At 41.3% G+C, this 23,258-nt stretch overlaps 1 protein-coding gene across 1 annotated transcript in view; it reads left to right on the top strand.

Annotated features, from left to right (window-relative positions):
* Positions 1 to 23,258, top strand: part of VTA1 (vesicle trafficking 1) — a 281,215-nt gene that overhangs the window by 164,061 nt on the left and 93,896 nt on the right. The window contains exon 5 of the mRNA XM_040350905.1: positions 14,472 to 14,583. Within this exon, the coding sequence (XP_040206839.1) occupies positions 14,472 to 14,583 (112 nt within the window). The remainder of the gene's footprint in view (positions 1 to 14,471; positions 14,584 to 23,258) is intronic.

The following is a 23,258-nucleotide window of genomic DNA, read 5'->3' as shown; positions in this document are numbered from 1 at the left end:
TGTGCAAAACGAACTGCACAGCGGAGGTAAGTATACTATGTTTGTTTGTTATTTTTAAACAAAAAAAATCTTGCCTTTAGTGTCCCTTTAAAGGGGTTGTAAAGGTAAAACATTTTTCCCCTAAATAGCTTCCTTTACCTTAGTGCAGTCCTCCTTCACTTACCTCATCCTTCGATTTTGCGTTTAAATGTCCTTATTTCTTATGAGAAACCCTCACTTCCTGTTCTTCTTTCTGTAACTACACACCGTAATGTGAGTCTTTCTCCCTGGTGTGGAGTGTCGTGCTCGCCCCCTCCCTTGAGGGGGGAGGGGGTGAGCAGGAGAGTCAGGACGCTCTCTACATTGCAGATGGAGAAAGGAGCTGTGTGTTAGTGGGTGTCCTGACTCTCCTGCTCGCCCCTCCCCCCTCAAGGGAGTGGGCGAGCACGACACTCCACACCAGGGAGAAAGCCTCACATTACTGTGTGAAGTTAGACAGAAGAACAGGAAGTGAGGATTTCTCAGAAGAAATAAGAACATTAAAAAGCAAAATCGAAGGATGAGGTAAGTGAAGGAGGAATGCACTAAGGTAAAGGAAGCTATTTAGGGGATTTTTTTTATTTTTTTTACCTTTACAACCCCTTTAACCAAGCATTTTCAATTTTTTTTTTTTCATTTTTTTTATGAATCCCCTGTGGTAACACAAGTGCTTAAAGTGACTGTAAAGGTTTTTTTTTTCTTGTTAAAAAACAAACCTGTTATACTTGCCTGCTCTGTCTATGGGTTTTGCACAGAGCGGCTCCGATTCTACTTTTCTGGGGTCCCCCAGCGGCGCTCTTGGCTCCTCTTCTTGAGTGCCCCTACAGAAAGCTGCTTTCAATGGGGGCACCTGTGCGGGCGCGCTCCTGTGTCCTGTGTCCATTGACATAGGCAGCAGGACTCAGCTCCACCCCAGCTCCCATGCCACTGGATTTAAATGACCGCAGCAGGAGCCAATGCTCCTGCTGCTATCTATTTAATGATGACCCGAGACATCGGCTGGAGCTGTTGGGCTCATGCTCGTCACTGGAACGATCAGGTTCAGGTAAGAAAAAGGGGGGCTCTGGAGGGCAGCTGCATAGAATGCATTAAGTTGAAAAACCTTGAGGGTTTACAACTTGTTTAATGACTTGCAGTGCCTTGCAAAAGTATTCACCCCCTTGCCATTTTTTGTGTTTTGTTGCCTCACAACGTGGAATTAACAGGGATTGTTTGAGGATTTGCATCATTAATGCCCACAACTTGGAAGATTTTTTATTTTTATTGTGAGGCAAACAACAAATAAAACAAAATAACAGAAACATTCAGAGTGCTATTCACCCCTCTAAAGTCAATACTTTGTAGAGCCACCTTTTGCGGCTATCACAGCTCCAAGTCGCTTTGGATAAGTCTCTATGAGCTTGCCACATCTTACCACTGGGATTTTTGCCCATTACTTTTTGCAAAACTGCACCAGCTCCTTCTAGTTGGATGGTTTGCGCTTGTGAACAGCAATTTTTAAGTCTGACCACAGATTTTCTATTGGATTGAGGTCTGGGCTTTGGCTAGGCCATTCCAACACATTTACATGTTTTCCCTTAAACCACTCAAGTGTTGCTTTAGGAGTGTGTTTGGGGTCATTGTCCTGCTTGAAGGTGAACCTCTGTCCTAGCCTCAAATCGCACAAAGAGTGGTACAGGTTTTGCTCAAGAATATCCCTGTATTTAGCACCATCTATCTTTCCCTCAACTCTGACCAGTTTCCCAATCCTGACTGCTGAAAAACATCAGATGGTGTTCTTTGGGTGATGTGATATGTTAGGTTTGCGCCAGACATAGCGTTTTCTTTGATGGCCAAAAAGTTTAGTCAGACCAGAGCACCTTTCTTTGTACATTTTGGGAGTCTCCCACATGCCCTTTTGCAAACTCAGAACATGCCATTTTGTTTTTTGCTGAAAGTAATGGCTTTCTTCTGGCCACTCTGCCATAAAGCTCCAGTCTCTGCTGTGGAACTCTGCAGCTCCTCCAGGGTTACCTTAGGTCTCTGTGCTTCCTCTTGGATTAATGCCCTGCTTGCCTGGTCCGTGAGTTTTGGTGTGCGGCTTTCTCTTGGCCATGTTCTTTCCATTTGGTTATGATAGATTTGATGGTGCTCCTAGGGATCATTAAAGATTTTGATATTTTTTTTATAACCTAACCCTGACTTGTACTTCTCAACAACATTGTCCCTTACTTGTTTGGAGAGTTCATTGGTCTTCATGGCAGTGTTTGGTTAGTGGTGCCTCTTGCTTAGGTGTTGCAGCCTCTGGGGCCTTTCAAAACGGTATTTATATGTAATGACAGGTCATGTGACAGATTGCACACAGGTGGACATCATTTCACCAATTATGTGACTTCTGAAGGTAATTGGTTGCACCATAGCTTTGTATGTGCTTCATACCAAGGAGGTGAATACATACACACATGGCAATTATCAGTTTTTTATTTCTGAAAAATTGTTTTATGTATATATTCTTCCAATTTTACTTCACCAACTTAGACTATTGTGTTCTGATCCATCACATATAATTCAGTTTAAAAAAAACATTTAACTAAAGGCTGTAATATAACAAAATAGGTAAAAAGCCAAGGGGGTGAATACATTTGCAAGGCACTGTACCCGATTTAGATAATCATGGTAATCTGGTGAATTCTCTGGGGCAAAGATTTAAGGATCACAGATGGTATTCTTGGATGGACCAATACATGTTTGGAAACAAGTCTGCATGGCACAGAGCACTTTTATTTTTAAATATATTGGATGTTTTTGCATGGACACATTATTTTAATACATTTATTTACAACATGGACACTTTAAACTGCTTAGTTAAGCATGGACTTATTTTGTGATTTACTGGGCATCTATGAGTTTTATTGAAGAACAGAATAGCACTGTAAACGTGGCAAATTACTTATACGATAGTACATAAGAAGTGTTTTCCTGGTGATACTGATAATGCAATTACAATTACAATAGCATCCAATTGTTTGCCTGTCAAACCAGAAAATATGCTTTATGTAAGCTTGTGGTAAATAACCCTATGGCTTGTGCAGACATCTGCTCTAGTTTTCAACTGCTGTATGTTGCTAAGTATTTTGCACTTGTGTACTTACCATGCCACCACACTCCACTTCACCCTGCATCGATATAGATTACGCGTTTGTCCAAACTTGGGTACACACCGAACCCAGAAGGAAGTTTTCACTTTCCCCCACAGGTGCATCAACACAAAGGAGCAGGGATGCTTGTGACTTTGTTGACCTAGTATGACCACATGGCTGTATTAGATTGAAGATATTGAGGTCATTGGCTTCATTGAGACACAGAATGACAAAAAAGAGAGGGAGATGGAGGCACAGGAGGAGAAAGTAGCATTGTCAGGAAATGCCACATTGGGTTAGAAAGCAGACAGAAAGGTGCTGCATGTGCGTGAAGGGGTAAATCAAATTTGTGTGCAAGAGCCCTCCACTTCAGCTAACTGAAAACAGGAGGCGCTATTTCACAGATACAATATAGAGAGGGGAGTGAACACTGACAATGAAGCAGATAGATTGATGGAACATGTTTACGTAGGGTGATAAAGTCTCTACTTCTTGACCAAAATCAGGATGTGCGCTTCTCTTTTTATATTATACTTAAAGTGGATGTAAACCCACTCTCATCCTTTCTAAACTACTGCCATAGTGGTTATCTATAAGGATATACATGTCTCCTGCATGTATCCTTACCTATCAAATGTCTCCCCTCTGTCTGTTATGAGAGCCAGAAGCTGCAGATTCTGTGCACAGGTCTGTTGTCTGGAGCTCGGTGGGTGTAGTCGTAATGTTAGTAGAAAAATCGTGATGTCAATTTTGAAAAAAAAAAAAGCAATTTCCTTCTCGTACACCACGGGACACAGAGCCATTCATTACATAATGGGTTAAGGGTCACCAGCGGTGATTGGACACTGGCACAACCAATTGAAGACAGTTCCCCTCCATATAACCCCTCCCATCAGGGAAGTACCTCAGTTTTTTCGCCAGTATCTAAGGTGCTGGACGTGTGTAGGATGTGCTAAGGAAAGCTCTGCCAAAGAGACACTCTGGGGGTAAAAAGATCTTTGCTTTTGGATCCATCCAAGATGCCAGATAAATTACGCTGAAACTGGATGGGATCAGGGCCTCATGCACGAGGCGTCGCCTGTAATGTCTCTTCGGAGGACTGGGCTCTAGGGTCCAGCACTTTCGCTCCATAAGCTAAAAGTCCTGGTAAGAGTCTTTTACAAGGCCCAGGGGAGAGGTTTCCTTTAAATAGGAACCCATATCCCTGAAGGTTGGCACACAAACCCCGCCGTGATGGGTGAAGATTGGTGCTGTCTGAATTTTCAGCAGAAAAACCTTCGGCGGGGATAAAGGTAAGAGAAAAAGGAATCCTAAGAACAATCTTAAGGACCTTTTTCCAACTTTGAGTAGGGTGTCTTCTCTTTTTTTTGCCACTAGAGGGAGTAAAGAGCTGAGTTTTACTCACCACGCTCTATACAGTGTCAGATCCGGCAGGACAAGCACACTTCCTCTGCTGCAGAGCTCTGCATAAGAACGGCCACCGCTTCTCTCCTCCAAGTGCTGGGCAAGAACGCCACAGCACAGTCAGACAAGCAGGGGGAGGCTCCCCCTCGTCCTAGGACAACCACCATTTGCCCTAGGTCGCGCACACGGGGGCGCACTTTAAACGGCGGGGGAGGAGGAGTGGGATTGAGAGCATGCACGCTGGTTTAAAGCATGGCGCTCAATACAGGAGCCATAAAGGAGTCTAGGAGGACGGCAGCTCTTCTTTTGGGACACAACAGCATTCACGGGGCATGTAAGCTCTAGATGGTGGGGCACTACCAAGAGAGAAACCTACTCCATTGCATGAAACTGTGTGTTTAAGTTGCATACTTTATGTAGATTGCTAAACTGAGCACAGTAGTATATGCGTTGTGGTACCTCGGCTTGTTGCTTGGTAATAGGTCTTCCCTTAGAAGGAATTCAGGGACTAACAAAGACAAGAAAGCACCGCTGCCTGAGACAGGAGGCTCTTTCCGTGCCTGCTCGGTACCTTCTCCCCTGTGAATTTTGACGTACCTATACAGGAGGAGCCTTTGCCACCATCAGGTGTAACAATTTCTCCGGTGGCACCTGGGCATGCATATGTCACTGAGGACACGTTTACTGCAGCCCTGGAAAAATTAGAAGGTAAGATTGCTACGCTAATTGCAAAGTCCTCGCAAAAGGACAAAAAGTGAAGCAGATCTCCTTCAGTGGTTTTAGATCCCGTTTCAGAAAAAATCTGAGGAGGAGAAGGATGAGGATGAGGTAACACCTACAGAGGTTAGGGATGAGGAGTCGGATGGATCAGGGATATCAGAGGAATCCTTCTCTGCTTCCCAGATTCTAAGGTCACAGGTACAATGTAATGCTGAAACAGTGCGTACTGCATTCAGGTTGCCCTCCTCGGAGTTAACTGAATCACCTGTCTCCTCTCTGGGTTCATTAAAATCCCTGCAGGGTGCATGCTCTTTTCCGGTTCATCCGTTATTAAAAAAGTTAATCTACGCAGACTGGCTACATCCAGATAAGCGTTTTTCACCTCCTAAGAAGTTTGACATTCTCTATCCTGTGGAGGAAGAGTTTTCCAAGAAGTGGAGTCTGCCTTCTGTAGATGCAGCCATTTCTTGTATAAATAAGAACCTGACTTGTCCAGTGGATAACGTACAGGTGTTTAAAGATCCTTCGGAAAAGAAGTTGAAATCTTTACCAATATCTTCCTTCCTTCTGGCCAGTTCAGTTGCCCAACCTGCTGTAGCAGCAGTAGGCATGTGTCAGGTCCTCAAGGACCAGGTAAAACAGGGGCTGAAGGAGCTGCCTCCAGAATACGTCAAATTGTGGGAGAATTTACTAAAGCCTTATGTTTTACAATACATGCTATGAGAGATTCAATTCGCCAAGCATCTCGTCTCGCACTCCAGCTGGTGCATATTCGCAGAATTCTTTGGCTAAAGCATTGGTCAGCAGAGGCACCATGCAAAAAACTTTTGGCCAGTTTCCCCTTCCATGGCGAACGCCTCTTTGGGGAAGATTTGGAAAAACATATCCAAAAGATATCGAGTGGGAAGACCACTCTATTACCAGAGAAGAAGAAAAATAAGCGACCTTGTTTTAAACGTTCTCTCACCCCGGCTCCTGGTAAATCTACCTCCAGCCAGTGGTGACGGCATTTTCAGCCAGCCACAAAGGCTAAAGAAGACCAGGCCCAGAAGAACAAGAAGCAGTGGGGTTCAAAGGCTAACAAGCAAAACCCCAAAGCCTCTTCATGAAGAGGCGCCCCCGCTCGGCCCAGTGGGGGGACGGCTTCGTCAGTTTTCAGCAGCATGGCAGACAGAAATCCTGGACAGATGGATAGTATCCACAGTATCCCTAGGGTACAAGCTGGAATTTCGAGAGATCCCATCTTCTCAGTTCCGAAGCTCAAGACTCTCCAAAGATCCACTAAAGAGCGTCCTTCTTCAAGGGATTGGATCACTTGCTGTCCCAAGGGGTGATCACAGATATACCCCTAAAGGAGCAAGGTTCAGGTTTTTATTCAAACTTCCTTGTGATTCCAAAGCAAAACGGAGACGTCAGACCCATCCTGGATCTAAGATCTCTAAATCTATTTCTGAACATTCGCCATTTCCGAATGGAAACTATTCGATCAGTGGTCTCCACCCTACAAGGCGGAGAAATTCATGGCGTCGATAGACATCAAGGACTCATATTTACATGTGCCTATCTATCCCACTCACCAAAAGTTCTTAAGGTTTACGGTAGAACATCTGCACTTCCAGTTTGTGGCTCTGCCCTTTGGTGTGGCTACCACGCCCCGGGTATTTACAAAGGTACTAGCCCCTCTGTTGGCAAATCTGAGAGCACAGGGCATAGCGATAACCGCCTACCTAGACGATCTACTCGTGATAGAGCAGTCAGTGGCAGGATTAGATCACACAGTGCTCACCACAATAAAATACCTGGAGCATTTAGGATGGATTGTAAACTTACAAAAATCCTCTCTACAAGCCCAAAGAAGGGTAGAGTATTTGGGTATGATCATGGACACAGCCCACAGACGAGTATTCCTACCAGAGTCAAAGATAAGTTCGCTAAAGGACCTGATCCACAAGGTCAAACAAAGAAAAGACCACCTATTCACCTTTGCATGAGGCTATTAGGGAAGATGGTAGCATCCTTCGAGGCTGTCCCTTACGCCCAGTTTAATTCAAGACTACTTCAAGGCAATATTTTAGCCGCCTGGAACAGGAAGATCCAAGCTCTCGATTTACCCATGCGCCTGTCTTCACAGGTGCACCAAAGCTTCAGTTGGTGGTTAAAAACCAAGAACTTGCGGAGAGGAAGATCCTTTCTCCCAGCCACCTGGAAGGTTGGCGTCTACGGATGCCAGCCTAATGGGCTGGTTAGCAGTGTTGGAAGAATCTTCAGCCCAGGGAACCTGGGCCAAGACCAAAAGGAGCCTGCCCATCAACATACTGTAAATAGGGGCAGTATACTTGGACCTCAGAACCTGGACACACAGGTTACAGGGCCACCCAGTTCGGATTCAATCAGACAATGCTACTGCAGTAGTTTACATAAATCACCAAGGAGGCACCCGCAGTCAGGGTGCTCAGAAGGAGGTGAATCGGATTTTGACATGGGCAGAAGCAGGGCTGTGGAGTCGGAGTCGAGGAGTCGGAGTCGGGGGAAATTTTGGGTACCTGGAGTCGGAGTCGGCAAACAATGCACCGACTCCGACTCCTACTAAATTTGGATTGGAATAAAAAAAAAAGCAAGTTTAAATGTCCCAATTCACAAAAAGTTATAATTAATTACTTCTCTACTGTAAGAATAAAGACCAATGCATGAATAAAATAATAAAGTCTGACTTAAGAGCCTCTATGAAAGAGGATCTGGCAGAGGCAATTCTCTTCCTTAGAACTCTACATTGAATTGATTTGCATTTGCTAAGCCTATAACTACATTTCAAGATTAATATAAACCATTTCTAGGTTTTACAGATTTTGTTTTTGGTTCATTATAGATAAGCTTTGTTTTTGTTCTAAAACAACCAAATAATGTGGTTTGTATTTTTGAACTGGTAAAGATCCTGTTCCTGATGTTTATGCCTGCCGCTACTATCCAGCCACTTGATTGATTACCTGACTATCTGAGTCACCAGCAACTCTTACCAGGAGAGTGGTCTCTCCACCCCGATATCTTTCAAGCCATATGCCAGAAATGGGGGACCCCCGATGTAGATCTACTAGCCTCCAAGTTCAATAGGAAGTTGGACAACTTTGTGTCCAGGATGAGAGATCCTCTGGCCTATGGATCGGATGCTCTAATAATTCCATGGAATCGGTTTCCACTGATCTATGCGTTTATGCCGATCGCTCTCTTACAAAGGCTACTTTGCAGGATCAAGAAGGAAGGAATTCAAGTAATCTTAGTGGCCCTAGCGGTAGGAAGACCTTGGAAGCTTACACTTCGTCACGACCTGCTGTCGCGAGGTCCAGTGTTCCATCCTTCCTTACAAAAGCTAAATTTGACGGTCTGGCTGCTGAGACCCACATTTTGAAGAACTCCTTAATGCTAAAAAGCCAGCCTCCAGGCTTATCTACAATAGAGTCTGGAAGGCATATGTTTCCTGGTGTGAAACCAAGAAATGGAATCCTCAATGATATGAAATAAGTAGGATTCTCCTTTTTCCAGCTAGGAGTAGATATCAAAATTAACCCTTAGAGCCGATATTTGAGCCTTAATGATACTATCGGTCTTCTTTCAAAGACTGCTGGCATCTCATTCCCTAGTTCGGGCTTTCATTCACGGGGTACTGCAGATCAACCTGCCAGTCAAGTCTCCCTTGTGCCCATGGGATCTGAATTTAGTATTGTCAGTGTTGCAAAAACAACCTTTTGAACCTATTCACCAGATTCCGCTGATCCTTTTAAGCATAAAATTGGCCTTTTTGATTGCCATCTCTTCGGCTAGAAGAGTGTCTGTCTGTATTGGCAGCTCTTTCTTGCCCCTGGACAAAGTAAGTTATTACGAAACGGACGTAGGGCGGAGCGGCGTACTGACGTCACCTCAAGCTCCATACGATTCCCCAGTAGGACAGGTGTCTGTGTTTTGTGTACCTGCCGGCACACCAGACTTTAAGACTTTTTTCCTGCAACATTTGTAAATGTATTACCAACCTTTTTTAACCACTTAAGACCCGGACCATTATGCAGGTAAAGAGCCTGGCCAATTTTTGCGATTCGGCACTGCGTCACTTTAACTAACAATTGCGCGGTCGTGCGATGTGGCTCCCAATCAAAATTATTTTTTCGTGACTGCTACATTATGGTGGACACATCAGACACTTTTGACACATTTTTGGGACCATTGTAATTTTCACAGCGAAAAGTGCTATAAAAATGGACCGATTACTGTGAAAATGACAATGGCAGTGACGTGGTTAACCACTAGGTGGCGCTAAGGGGTTATTTGTGCCCTAAGGGAGTGATTTTTACTGTAGGGGTGTGTGGCTGTAGGCGTGACGTCACTGTTCATCATTCCCTATATCAGGGAACAGACGATCAGTGTCACTGCCACAGTGAAGAACGGGGAAGGTGTGTTTACACACACCACTCCCTGTTCTTCAGCTCCTGTGACCGATCGGGGGACGTGGACACGGTCACGGAGCTTCGAACCCAGTCACGTGTACCTGTACATGCCAGGGGCCCAGCCGTGCCATTCTGCCGACGTAAATAGTCGGTAGGGGGTCCTTAAGTGGTTAATAAATATTTTCGAAGTTTTATGCACTATGTGGAGCTTCCATTATCTTTTACATATCGGGTATACCTACTGATGATTTATGTCTGGCATTGGACGAGAGTTACTGCCTAAGGATCGGATTTGTTTGGGCTGCTTTCTGGAGTGAGAATCTTGATTGCATGCACATAGTGATCCTCTGTCATAGGGGATCATGGCAAGCTGGTAAGTAATTTCTGCTGATTGGTGGAGGATTCATCACGTTTTTTGACACGATAATTATCAGCTTATGGACTTTTTCTGCACTGAGCACTGGTGTTCATTATTTGGCGTTCACTAACATAAATTATTTATGGACTGCATTTTGTAGGGTTTTTCTTTGAATCACATTCATTGGTTATAACCATACTGTTATTGGTTTAATTAATTGTCAGGAGACCATTGCTATAATGGTAATGGATATATTTATGTCAACTGTGTAAATTATTATTTATACCACATGGTTAGGGGGTCAGCGCGATTTATTTTTCTTTCCATGCTTTTTTCTGTACCAATTGTTTACATGTTAATCGCAGATCCCAATTGAACAGCTGCGACTTGGTTTTGCAGCTTTTCTTTTTTCCTACTACTACTAGCGCAGTTTTCCAATGTTTCCATACTTTCTTGCAAAGAGCCTTTTTACCTAAGGTGGTGTCGGTTTTTCATTTAAATCAGGACATTGTTCTGCCTTCTTTTTTTCCGGATCCGCAGACAGCAGAGGAGAAATTATTGCCCTCTCTAGATCTAGTGAGAGCAGTAAAGGTGTATCTGCAGGCAACCGCTCAGATACGCAAAACGGATGTTTTGTTTATTTTGCCAGATGGTCCCAAGAGGGGACAAACGGCATCAAGATCCGCTATCTCCAGGTGGATTCGACAAACAATTATTCAAGCCTATGGTTTAAAGAACAGGACTCCTCCTTTTTCTGTTAGGGCGCACTCTACCAGGGCCATAAGTGCTTCATGGGCAGTGCACCACCAGGCTTCCTTGGCTCAGATCTGTAAAGCTGCAACTTAGTCTTCAGTCCACACATTTTCCAAATTCTATCAAGTGGACGTGAAAGGACAAGAGGATGCCGCCTTCGTGCGAAGTGTGCTGCAGGCAGCAGTATAGGGCTTCTTGTCCGTAGCGGCCTGCTTGATCTGTGTCTCTCACCCTTCATTGAGCATTGCTCTGGGACGTCCCATTATGTAATGAATGGCTCTGTGTCCCGTGGTGTACGAGAAAGAAAACAGGATTTTTATAACAGTTTACCTGTAAAATCCTTTTCTTGGAGTACACCACGGGATACAGAGGTCCCCCCCTTCTTATGGGAACCTTATTGCTTGCTACAAAACTGAGGTACTTGCCTGATGGGAGGGTTTAAATGGAGGGGAACTGTCTTCAATTGGTTGCGCCAGTGTCCAATCACCGCTGGTGACCATTAACCCATTATTTAATGATGTGTCCCGTTGTGTACTCCAAGAAAAGGATTTTACAGGTAATCTGTTATAAAAATCCTGTTATTTTTTTTTCTTTTTGCTATAATAAATATTCTCCCAAAAAAATATATATATACAAAAAACTAATTTCTAGGCCGATATGTATTCTACATATTTTTGGTAAAAAAAATATAAATAAGTGTATATTGATTGGTTTGTGCAAAACTTATAGCATCTACACAATAGGGGATATATTTATGGCATTTTTTAATAATTTATTTTATTAGTAATGGCAGTGATCTGCGATTTTTATCATGACTGCGTCATTATGGCGGACACGTCTGACACTTTTTGACGCTATTTTGGGACCATTGCCATTTGTATAGCGATCAGTTCTATAAAAATGCACCGATCACAGGGAGCAGTAGATCACTGTCCTGCCACTAGGCTCACCGAGCACGCGGCAAGGGGCGGATGCGCCTGCACGGCAGTAAATTCAAACAAACATACAGTTATGTTGCTTTGCGCAGCTGTGCCATTCTTCCAACATATATCTACATGCGGCAGTCGGCAAGTGGTTAAGCTACATTCACTTTTCTTTAACTTTTATTTTAGTTTGCATTCTGTCTTTAGCATTCTGAAACCTTGTTATTTGTGTAGAACGTATATTTTTTTTTTATTTGTGTTCATCCATCTATTTGTATGTGTCCTTACATGATCCTTAAACTGCAAGGTGCTGACAGCTTTCGTCTACAGTTCAGTGCTCATTTTAACCCAAGCCTTCTTGCAGACTTGACCTACCAGGTTGGTTTCTCAATAGTACAGTGTCCTTTTTTTTTTTTTGTCTGGATGTTCCCCATAAACAATATTTTACATCAAAATAAAATAAACGTTAGGCGTCCAAGAAAATTAAAATGACCAAAGCATTCTTGATTCTTCCACCTGTGTGGTTTGCCTTTTTTTTATCATTTTTTTTTTTTTATTGCTAGTTTACTGCTTACCATTACACTGTATAAACTCTGCCTTAACCGCAATCTGTGTCCTAATTTGCAGACGTGCAAATGTTTACTTTGGTGTAGGTCCAGACAACCTTCTAGCATACTGTCGGGGTGTGTTCTCTGGGGTATCAATTTATCATACTATGCTCATTGTATGAGAACTGATTGTGTTAACTTGGTCACATTGGTGTTTATTTACTATAGCTGAAGAGTGCAAAATCGGACTCGCTTCTGCATAGAAACTAATCGACTTCTAACCCTAGCTTGTTCAATTAAAGGGGTTGTAAAGACAAACATATTTTCCTCTTAAATTGAAGTCTGACAGTAGCTGATGAAGTAAAAAGTAATGTTTTGCATTATAACTAGTTTGATACCTGTTGAAATCGAGCTATTTTATTCACCTCCAGCACTCCTGAATCATTATTCTCACTGACTTCCTGGTTTGCGGTGCGCATTCATTCTTGCTACATCACGGCCTAATGGGAACTACAGTTCCCATTAGGCTTAGCCTCCATACCTGTGAGGTATAAGAGAGCATCTTCACGCAGGGCTGTAGTCATAGGGAGGGGGTGAGCACATTCTGCTTTCCACCATGCAAAACGGCTCAGATGCTGGTGGAAAGCAAGAAGAGGAGTGACAGGAAATTACATTTTCAAACCTGGATTACTGTATTTTGGAGGACAAAAGGAAAAACGAGGTAAGTGATATTTAAATGCTCTAGCTTACAGCAATCAATTGATCTAATAAAAAATGAACCTTTAATGTTCCTTTAAGCTTTGGCAATAAAACCTGGAAGCTGATTGGTTTCTATGGCGAAGTGTGCTTTTACACTCTCCAGCTTTACTAAATAATCCCAATTGAGTTGGGAATTAACATTATTAGGAGGCCTTATTAGGTCTCAAAGATAGAATGAATAACATAAAAGGTTTTCTTGATTCAATTTTTTTATTTAAAACAGGAGTACCTCAGGCTTTGGAACTAATGCCTGGTACAGACCATTGTTTTTTTTTTCATTCAACCAAGCGAGCTAAATGAAAAAAAAAACAACCAAGGAGCCGGGGAGTAGCTTGATGTACTAACTATCGGCGGTTAGTACAGCAATCTCCCCGTAGACCTCTGGGTTCTGACAGGGACCCCCCCCCCCACCAGAATATACCGGTCAGCGCTGGCAGCCATTGGATGCCCATCGGATGCTGGTTTTCCAGGCTGGTGTACAAACAGGACGAATTTGGCCTGTGTATGGGGCTTTAGTTCCAGATATCAGAAACGCTCAGATTCTTTGTAATTAGTTGGTTCCAGAGCCCCAATTAGCTAGTATTTGTTTACATTTTAACACGCACTCTTGTAAAGAGACCATTTTTAAACTGATGTTGCATGGACGATTCTGATGCTAGCGATACATCGCCAGCCCCAGGGTCGCTAAAAAGGCTACCTGTGTGTCCCTATGGAATGTACCTATATTCAGAGATACATCACTCTGTCCCTCTCAATCTCAAATGCTAGCAAAAGGAGCGACGTCTTGCTGCCTCTGCTACAAAGGTATCCATTCTCTAGGGACAAACTGGCATCTTCTTGGCTATCCTGCTGCTGCCGACTTTGAAAAATTGTCAGTGGCAGGGTTGCCCATGTGTCATCAGCCTTACTACTGCTCAGCACAGAAATACCCTCAAGTAACGGCTCTGATTCACAGATTAGGACCTCGGCTGTCAACTGGAAGTATTGGAAGCTAGACATGTGGGCATGGGCTTACCAGGATAAGAACCAGGCACCCAGCAGATGTACTTGAACTCAGTAAAGTTACATAATATGGTGGCATTAAATTAATTAATTATCAATAAAGAATCAGTGGTTTCTTGGTGACAACATTAAATATTTATTATTATTATTGTATTGTTCAAAATGTTTGCCATGTCATTATAATTGTAGACTTTTAGTTTTGGGTTTATGGATTCAATTCCCCTATTACATTATAGTTCCTACCTTAATCTCTATCTTGCAAAGAAAACAAGAAAAGACATTGGGATAGGATGGAAACTATTTATTGTTTTTCCATGTGTCAACATTAGCTGTCTGACTCAAGTGTTGTATAGTTGATGTTTCCTTTTGCTTTCCATGTTTCAGCAATACAAATTTTAAACACTGTAAATACAGTTGTCTTTCTTTTCTTTCAGAATGTCCAACACAGAAAATATGCCAGATGGAAGGCAACATATATTCATAACTGCCTTAAGAATGGGCAGACACCAGAATCTGGGCCAATTGGACTAGAGGGGGAAGATTATGGTAAGCTTTCTTCTTTGTATAAAAGATTAAAACATTATTACATTTCTGGTGTGAATGGTTGATAAGCTGTGGACACCAGGAGAAAACTTTGGAGAGGAAATGCATCAACCAATATGAGGAGAGATCCAAGAGAGCAGCTGAAGAGGAGGTCTTTGGATATTGTTGAATGGATCTTTAAAAAGGGTATTTGTTTTAAGAAAAGCAATACGTTTTTAAAGTGTCACTAAACCCACATCATGAAAAAGTATCAATATTACATGCTGTTCATAACTCACTCAGTCACTATGAGATACATTTTCTGTATAAATCTAGGGATTTGCAGGTGTGGTTACAACTCTGCACATTTCCTCCCTATCACATCTGAGCAGCCCATGTGACTATTGAGTCACACATGTGGGCATATACACACACTGGTAAATGACAGCCCACTCCCTCCATTCTCAAAAAAGCAGCTAAACACAATGGTGTTTAAAGTGTCACTAAACCCACATCATAAACTATCAATAAATGATGTATTACATGCTGTTCATGCTCAGTCACTATGAGATCCATTTTCTGTATACTGCAAAAAACCTGATTGATCCTGCTGTTCTCTATCGCCACCTTCATGTCCCCAATTCATATAGGGATTTTGCATAGTAGTGTTTTCAGCTCTGCACATGCTCAGTTTTCTATGCTGAGTATTCTCTCCCTATCACATCTGAGTAGCCCATGTGACTATAGAGTCACACATGGGGGCTTATACACTGTGGTAAATTACAGCCTATATGCCCACTAACCAGCTAAACACAATGTGGGTGGGATATTACATCTTGATTGATGAGGGCTTCACCTCCCTCATATTTTAAGACACAGGCTGGAGGGGTGTGCCACAGCCTGGGACTGGCCGAAAACCGCCCACACCATGTTATTGGCAACACATAGATTTGATTTCAAATATATATATCTGTATGACAATTTAAAACAGTTTATTGATATTAATTATTTATTTTTACTCCATATCCCAAATGCTGTTTTTTTGTTTTTTTTTGAACATGTGACCAGCAGCTCCTCCTGCTTATTTTTCTTTTCCGACAGGCTGGGAAAGAGCTGGGTCATGTGTCAACTGTATATAGATTAGGAAAAGAGTACTTAAATTTATTTTTTCTTAAATTACAGTGACATACAAAAATAGAAGCGTCATGGTACAACTTAAAATTTTGTGGAAATATTAAATATCATTTAGAGCACCATGGCAACAATAAGTTATACGTTATTCATATTTCTGATTTAGGTTATCAATTGGCTTTGATTAAAATGTATGCAAAATATATGAGGGTGGAGTAATCCTGACATCCTGGTAATTGTTTGTAAATCTTAAAAATATTTGTGAATATGACTGATCGGAATTTTGAGGGTCATTTTGTCAAACTTCATTTAATTATTTGACCTGGCTCACCACGACAATGTGTTTTATGACATTATTTAAATTACAGCTACTAATCTGGTACCAGATACTTTCCTGTGACTTGCAGAACAATCCTGAAGTCCAGAAACAAGGACTTCCCTTTTTAGGCAAATATTAACTTCATGAATGGAAGTGTCGCTCCCACTAATCACTTCTGATCCATCTTTTTGATAGGTGGTCTTGCTGAGGCATGTAAAGGGTGGAGTACAGCTTCAGGAGCTGAGGTCTCTCTAAGCATTGTACATTTCTGGGCTGTCTCCATGTTTTGAAGAGCATGAGAAATAATGTGTAGGCTCATGTTTGCATAATTGTTAATTAGGTCAAATGTGAAAAAAAATAATTGAGTTTGCTTTACTGCCATGGTTTTCCTGTCATTGCTGTAGTAGTTAAAGCAGCCACAAAAATGGGATGTGAAAAACTTTGGTGAAGCATAAACCCACAAATCACTTGCTCTGAGCACATCTGCATTTAGAGCCATTGGTTCCCAGCCAGCATAGCCGGTGAGGGAGCGCATCTTGGACACTCTGTCATCAATGTTCTTTGGCTGAGGGGAGGCATCAGGATTATAATGTAGTGTACATGCCGGTGGGCTTGTTGTTCTCATTGTGATAGGGGTAAACTTAAGTGAAACAAGCATTGATAAAAATGAAAATACAATTTAAAAAAATTAAGTAAAGGCTTTCCCACCCCTATGCGTGAATACACACCTGTGATTGCAAACACCTAAAAGTCATTCCACTGGATTGTCAACTTTGAACAGAGAAAGCGGTGTCACTACCTGTTTAGCCTTGCACAGGTGTAGCACTCACAGTGGCTGTAATTGCAGATTTTTTGGCGTACAGTTTAAGTTTACATAAGGTATGTGTGTTTAACTTTCTAGGTAATAAAGGATGATAAAATAGTGATAATAGTAAAGTCTATCAAGGAACACTGGAAGGTAATAATTCTTAGATATATTGGTTATATGCAGTTGCCTACAAAAGTTGGACACTAGCAAACAGAAAAAAAATATTGAAGGCCAGCCCCAATAAAACCAGATGATCCACTATGTGCTTGAAGGAAGAGATTTTCTTCTAAGCTGCAGGATGGCAAAGGAACACTGTAGATGACATCAGCATGAAGTTTGCTCAGGCTGATCGGCTATCTTAGAAAAAAGGAGAGAAATTTTCAAGAGAAGAATTACGTTTAACGGTTGAAATTGTGATGCAGTACCCTTACTGGGTCACGCCAACAGACTGTGCTGGAAAATACTTGGCAAGATATTAATACAGTGCACAAGCAACTGAGAAGTAACAAAAGCAAATGTCCAGAGCAGAAGCCTTACATATCACGATTTTCTAAGCGCAAATAGACTTACTCACTGAGAGAGAGCCTACAGAGAGAGGGTTTACACCAATGATTGTTTCACGGCTCTGAAATAGAAAAGTGGTTGGTGGCAAACACAGTACACAAAGGCATGGAATGTGTCGCAAAATAGAGACCAGTGCCCAAAAGTCACCTAATAGGCTCATAGCACACTATTCAAAGGTTCACTTATACAGAGGATGTATTGAAACTGCAAAGCACACTGTAGCTAACTATCACATCATAAAACAGTCCTGGAAAGTGAGCTCAGTGTTGGAATGCAACTTGCCAGGATATCTTTGCCACTTTTGGAGGCATACATACAATGAGAGTCTGGGTTACACCAGAGGCTGTGCTACTTCTCTAAAACTGGCTGACACAATACATACAGGTCTGGAAAGTGCCATAATGCAAAGCCCAGTTCCCAAAGGTCACAGTCCAGGTTATCATCACTCCATCAATGGGCCTGCAAGTAAAGTGAATCTTCAGAGACCGAGTGACACCAGAGGTTGTGCCAAGGCTCTAGACCTGTAGAGCACCCTGAGGCTTACCAACACTGTACACAAAGAGCCCAAGGCTCACATTCCAGGCTAGCCCCACATTCTGAAGCCCAGTAGTTTATGGGTACAGTCTCCAAGACTGTTGCAGAAGAAAAGCTGATCCAAATAACTGCTGTATAGAGACCATTTTAAGCAGCATATTAAACACCATGATTGAAGAGGAAAAACATCTGCAGAGAACCATTTATTTTGCCAACAGAAGAAAAAAATAATAATACACAAAGTAGCAGAATATATCTAGAGGAAAAAAGTGTCCAACCGCTTAATACACTAGGAAAAAACTGTCTGTCAGCTGACCTTCAGTGTTTTTTTTTTTTTGTGGTTGCCACCTGTGTCAGCCTCCTGTAACCCATATGTCCAAGAATTACTACATTCCTGTAACTCTCATACACTTAAAGTGGTTCTAAAGGCTGAAGTTTTTTTTTACCTTTTATGTATGCTATGCATGAAGTTAAAAAAACTTGTGTGCAGGGCCCACCCCCCAATCCTTACAACATGAAGCAGAGGAGTTGTATCACTCCAGGTATCCCGTAAGCCAAAGAATGCAGAAAGGAAGGTGGTGGTGGCAGGTCCAGGCATAAAATAGTTAATTTATTATAAATCCATTAAAAATGAGGATATGACATGACATGCAGCTAGCTCAAATGTTCAGTAGGCTGATTTCACACACTTGTGCTTAATCATTGCAGTGACTAATGGCCCGTACACGACTGATCGTCCAACTTTTTTCACTTAATCGCAAGTAAAAATGTAATAGATTACTAAAGTCACAAAAGTTCTCTTACAACAGAAATACAAATTGGAAGAGATGCCATGTGTTGTAATGTATTTGTATTGTATTTTCGGACAACCAAATATACTGACTAAACGAAAATCGTACAAGGAAAATTTTCGTGCTTGTCCGATCAAATAAAATCAGATGAATTGTCGTGATCGGCTCTCAAAAGCTCTGTACTAATGATCCAATTATCGTACGATCCTTCCTCGGACGACAGTTTTCGTATGGTATTCGGATCGTGTGTACGAGCCGTAAGCACAGGTGTGTGAAACATAGTTAAAATATAAAAGTAAAAGTGCAGCGCCAATAAGGAACCCGTAATAATGCGAGTTCTGAGATAATGTGCAAAAGGAGAATTCGGAAATTACACCTTTAAAGTGATATAAAATGTACCTTATTAAATGTAAAGACACATTACAATGTGATTCTATAAGTGTCTGAAGGGAACTCACAAGAAGAAGTGGGTTCCAAGAGAATCAAAAAATTTATATCCCTACAGTGAAAACCATAAACAATAAGTGTACTCCAATGTGATTCTAAATGTCCATAAACAATGATGAAAGTGATGAAACGATCCCTGTGAGGTCAGCGTGGAAGATTCCCCTCCAAAAATGCAATTCTCATAAACTCAAGGAAGAGGATGAAATACCCTTACCAGATGGAGTAAACCCACAAACGCATCATACGGCAGGGGGTCACAAATGCATAGTAGGCCGATTGCCCAATCTGGTCACTGTTGCGGTCTGATTTCCTGCTTGCGCTAATAATTTTTTTTATTAGCAAAACAAAAATAAATATATGGCAGTTACCGTATTTGCCGGCGTATAAGACGACTGGGCATATAAGACGACATCCTAATTTTCCAGCTAAAATGTTGGTTTTGGGATATACTCACCGTATAAGACGACCCCTCACTGTGCCGTTATACATGCCTCACTGTGCCATTATTACATGCCTAACTGTGCCATTATTACATGCCTCACTGTGCCATTATTACATGCCTAACTGTGCCATTATTACATGCCTAACTGTGCCATTATTACATGATTTCTGATAGGCAGAACACTAATTTCCCCAGCAGAACCTCTGTTCAGTGTTCCGCCTATCACGGATGTCCTCTCGTCCGAGGATGAGAAGGAATCCGTGATGGGCAGAACACTGAACAGAGGCTCTGCTGGGAAAATTAGTGTTCCGCCTATCGCGGAACAGTCTGAGGAGGAGGCGCGGCTTTTGAATAATGGATGGCCGCCGTCTGACACACAGGTACCCGGCGTATAAGAAGACCCCCGACTTTTGGGGCATTATTTTAGATGCAAAAGGTCATCTTATACGCCGGAAAATACGCCGGCTTATACGCCTGAAAATACGGTATTTATGATGTGCAGTGCTTATCATACTCAGTAATTCAATGTTATTTAGTGAAGGTTTACATTTATCTTAAGCTTAGGAATAGGAAGAAGAAGAAAACTGAGTGGTTAAAGTGAGAGTTGGGGGGATTGCACACACTGTGCCACTTGAAATGTTCATTTTGTGCTGTATGGTTGATGAGGAAAGAGATGGTAATCAAAATCTGTCAAATCTTAAAGGAAGGCATGAAGTTTGAGCGTAGCTTTCATCTTTTCACTGGCCATGACAACTTTTTATATATATATATATATATATATATATATATGTCTCTCTCTCTCTCTCTCTCTCTCTCTCTCTCTCTCTCTCTCTCTCTCTCTCTCTCTATATATCTCTCTCTCTATATATATATATATATATATATATATATATATAAAATATAATTTGCTATATTATTTACATTCTGAAGGAATATACAGTAGACTATATTAAAGATTGTGCAATAATACTGGTTTTGAATTGTGTGAAATAAGACACAGAAATTTGGGCATGGATACAATTTAACCAACTGCTGGATGTAATAAGACAAAACAAATGTGTTGACATAGAAACGCTGCAATGAGCAACATATATCATTCACTTTTAATCTACAGTGCAAACATCAGATGTTGTGCAGACATACTATTCTATTGGACTTTTATATGTTGCCATGTTTGTGTGTTAGATATGTACCAAAGTAAGTAGTAGTATTGTTATATTTACTTAAACATAATACTGTGCTGCGCGTGATGGTAGGTGCTGTTCTGGCATATATATATATATATTTTTAGCAGGAACAGTGTTGTTATTGTATTATGCTCATACTAATCTTCTGCCTGTTTCCATATGTAAGCAGAGGAAGAAAATAAGCAAACCGACAAGCTACAAGGGAGAGGCTAATAAGAGCCCATGTTTAAATATACCAAACTTTCTGTTCCCTTTTTTACCATTAAATATACGATTTCCCATGTGCTTCTTGAAACCACACTCCTACACCAGCCAGTGTTTTTATAGCCACAAAGACACTCTCTGTGTGTGCATGGTCCTTCCCTTACTTTAGTGAGGAGGCTCATGTTGTCAGTGTACCACTAATCCTTGGAAAACCAAACAGAACGGTACAGCCTAATCTTTCACAGAGGTCAGTCTCGGGTGTCTCTTGGTTAGCTATCCAACATTTTGAGTGCATGCTTTTACAAACATAGAAATAAACTATATTTTTTATGGCACAAAAAGATTTTATGCCTAAAGGATTTTGTTTTATTTTTCCTGTGAAAGACCAAGAAAAACACAGAAGGGGCGCTAAAAATATACTGTTTACACTTTATTTTTGTTATTGAAGTCATTGACATGATTTATCACAATTATACTTTTTTGGTCTGTTCTTTTATATAAACCATTGGTTTGAGTTTGGTTCAACAAAAGCCTACAGGCTAGGTCCTTTGAAATGTGGAATTAAAGATTTTCTTCTTCTGTTGTCATACCGCACATGAATTTAGAGGCAATTTTTTTTTTAATTAATAGTTTTCTAAAAATAATCAACTGTAACTACTTAGCTTATACTGAAGTTGGAATTTATTTGGTTTAAAACGGGTTGCTCCTCTATCTTTAGGGACAGGTTATTTTAATACACTAAAGTTGCAAAAGTAAAGAATTTTTAGATGTGATTGTAAATAAACGTAAATGGCTATGTTTTTTCCTGCACTTGATCACTGCAGGTATGCTAAGATTTTTTTTTTTTTTTTTACAAAATGGTTTATCGACAGAAACAAAGAAAACGTTTACAAACAAGATTTAGTGAAACAGATCATCAGATATTGCTGGAATGGATTAAATACAAATGTACAAATACACGTAACCACAGTGGTAGAGATTGTAATCTATAAACCTCAAAATAGAGGGAGCATATGATCAAGATAAACAGTTTATCGTGCCTGGGAGGTTAAAAAAAAAAAGCTTATGTATACCGTAGCAGTGAACCACAGTGTAGAAATGTATAAAAAATTTCAGTGATCATTGAGCTGAAAATAAACTACAGTTCAGTGAACCAAGAAACTGAGAAAAAAAAAAAAGTTAAGAGGGGTTTGAAAGGTGGGGAATCCCAGGGGGTCTGTTGTTCAGTTAGATCATGAAGACACTATAGAGTGATTCAATCCTTCATGCTGTAAGTAGGATATCCATGGCTGCCAAATCTGGAGAAATATGGAATGAGAATCTGCCAAGACAGATGTACGTTTTTTTGTTAATCATTATATCCGTAAGCTTGTTTTTGATTGCATCAAGGCATACTGTGGGGGTCTTCCATGCTCTGGCTATTTTTAATCTGGTGGCTGCAAATGTATGGATAAGCAGTGGATGGTTTGAATGAAACATTTCCAGTATGGGTTTGTTGAACAAAGCTTTGAGATTTTGTCAGATATTTGTGTGCATCAAGGAACAAATGCAATTATCCCTTCTCTTTTCTTAAGTCTGTTTTCCTCCAGACAAGTCCACCAAATGTGGGTCATGGTACCTCCATCACCTCAGCCCCGGAAGCAAGCAGAAGAGTAATTTGGGAAAATTCAGGCTTTGCATGCTAGGGTGTAATACCATCTGTACAGTACTTTATGGGAATTCTCCAAAATGTGTAAATTTTTAGAACTTTTCATTACTGGCAACCATATGGTTTGCCAGTCCTCCAGATCCAACAGTAAATTAAACTCAGTCTCCCAATGTCTCTGACTCTTATGGTTTTTTTTTTAGGTGGTAACAATAGAGGAGTAAACTAAGGCAATTTGACCTTTAGAGAAAGGGTCTGACTGGCAATTAATTTCAAATTTTGTCAACAAAAAAGGAGGAGAATAGTTCCATGTCAACGTGTTGAGCAACTGCCTGATGTGCATATACAGTACCTGTCTGCGAGAATGTGCTTCCAGCACGACAGCATCGCGCTGATTCTCGGCGACAGGGTGACCTCGCTGGAATAGGAAAAGCACATTCCAGCGAGCGCGACATAGAAGCGACGGGGATCTGACTTGGATTCCCGCCAATTCTAGCCGCGGCGTTTGGTATGAATTATGAGGGGGAACTCCACGCCAAATTTTAAATAAAAAAACGGCATGGGTTCCCCTCCAGGAGCATACCAGGCCCTTAGGTTTGGTATGGATTGTAAGGAGAACCCCCTACG

Source organism: Rana temporaria, chromosome 4 (assembly GCF_905171775.1).
Source record: "Rana temporaria chromosome 4, aRanTem1.1, whole genome shotgun sequence".
NCBI lineage: Eukaryota > Metazoa > Chordata > Amphibia > Anura > Ranidae > Rana > Rana temporaria.
This window is presented reverse-complemented; position numbering and strand designations above follow the sequence as displayed.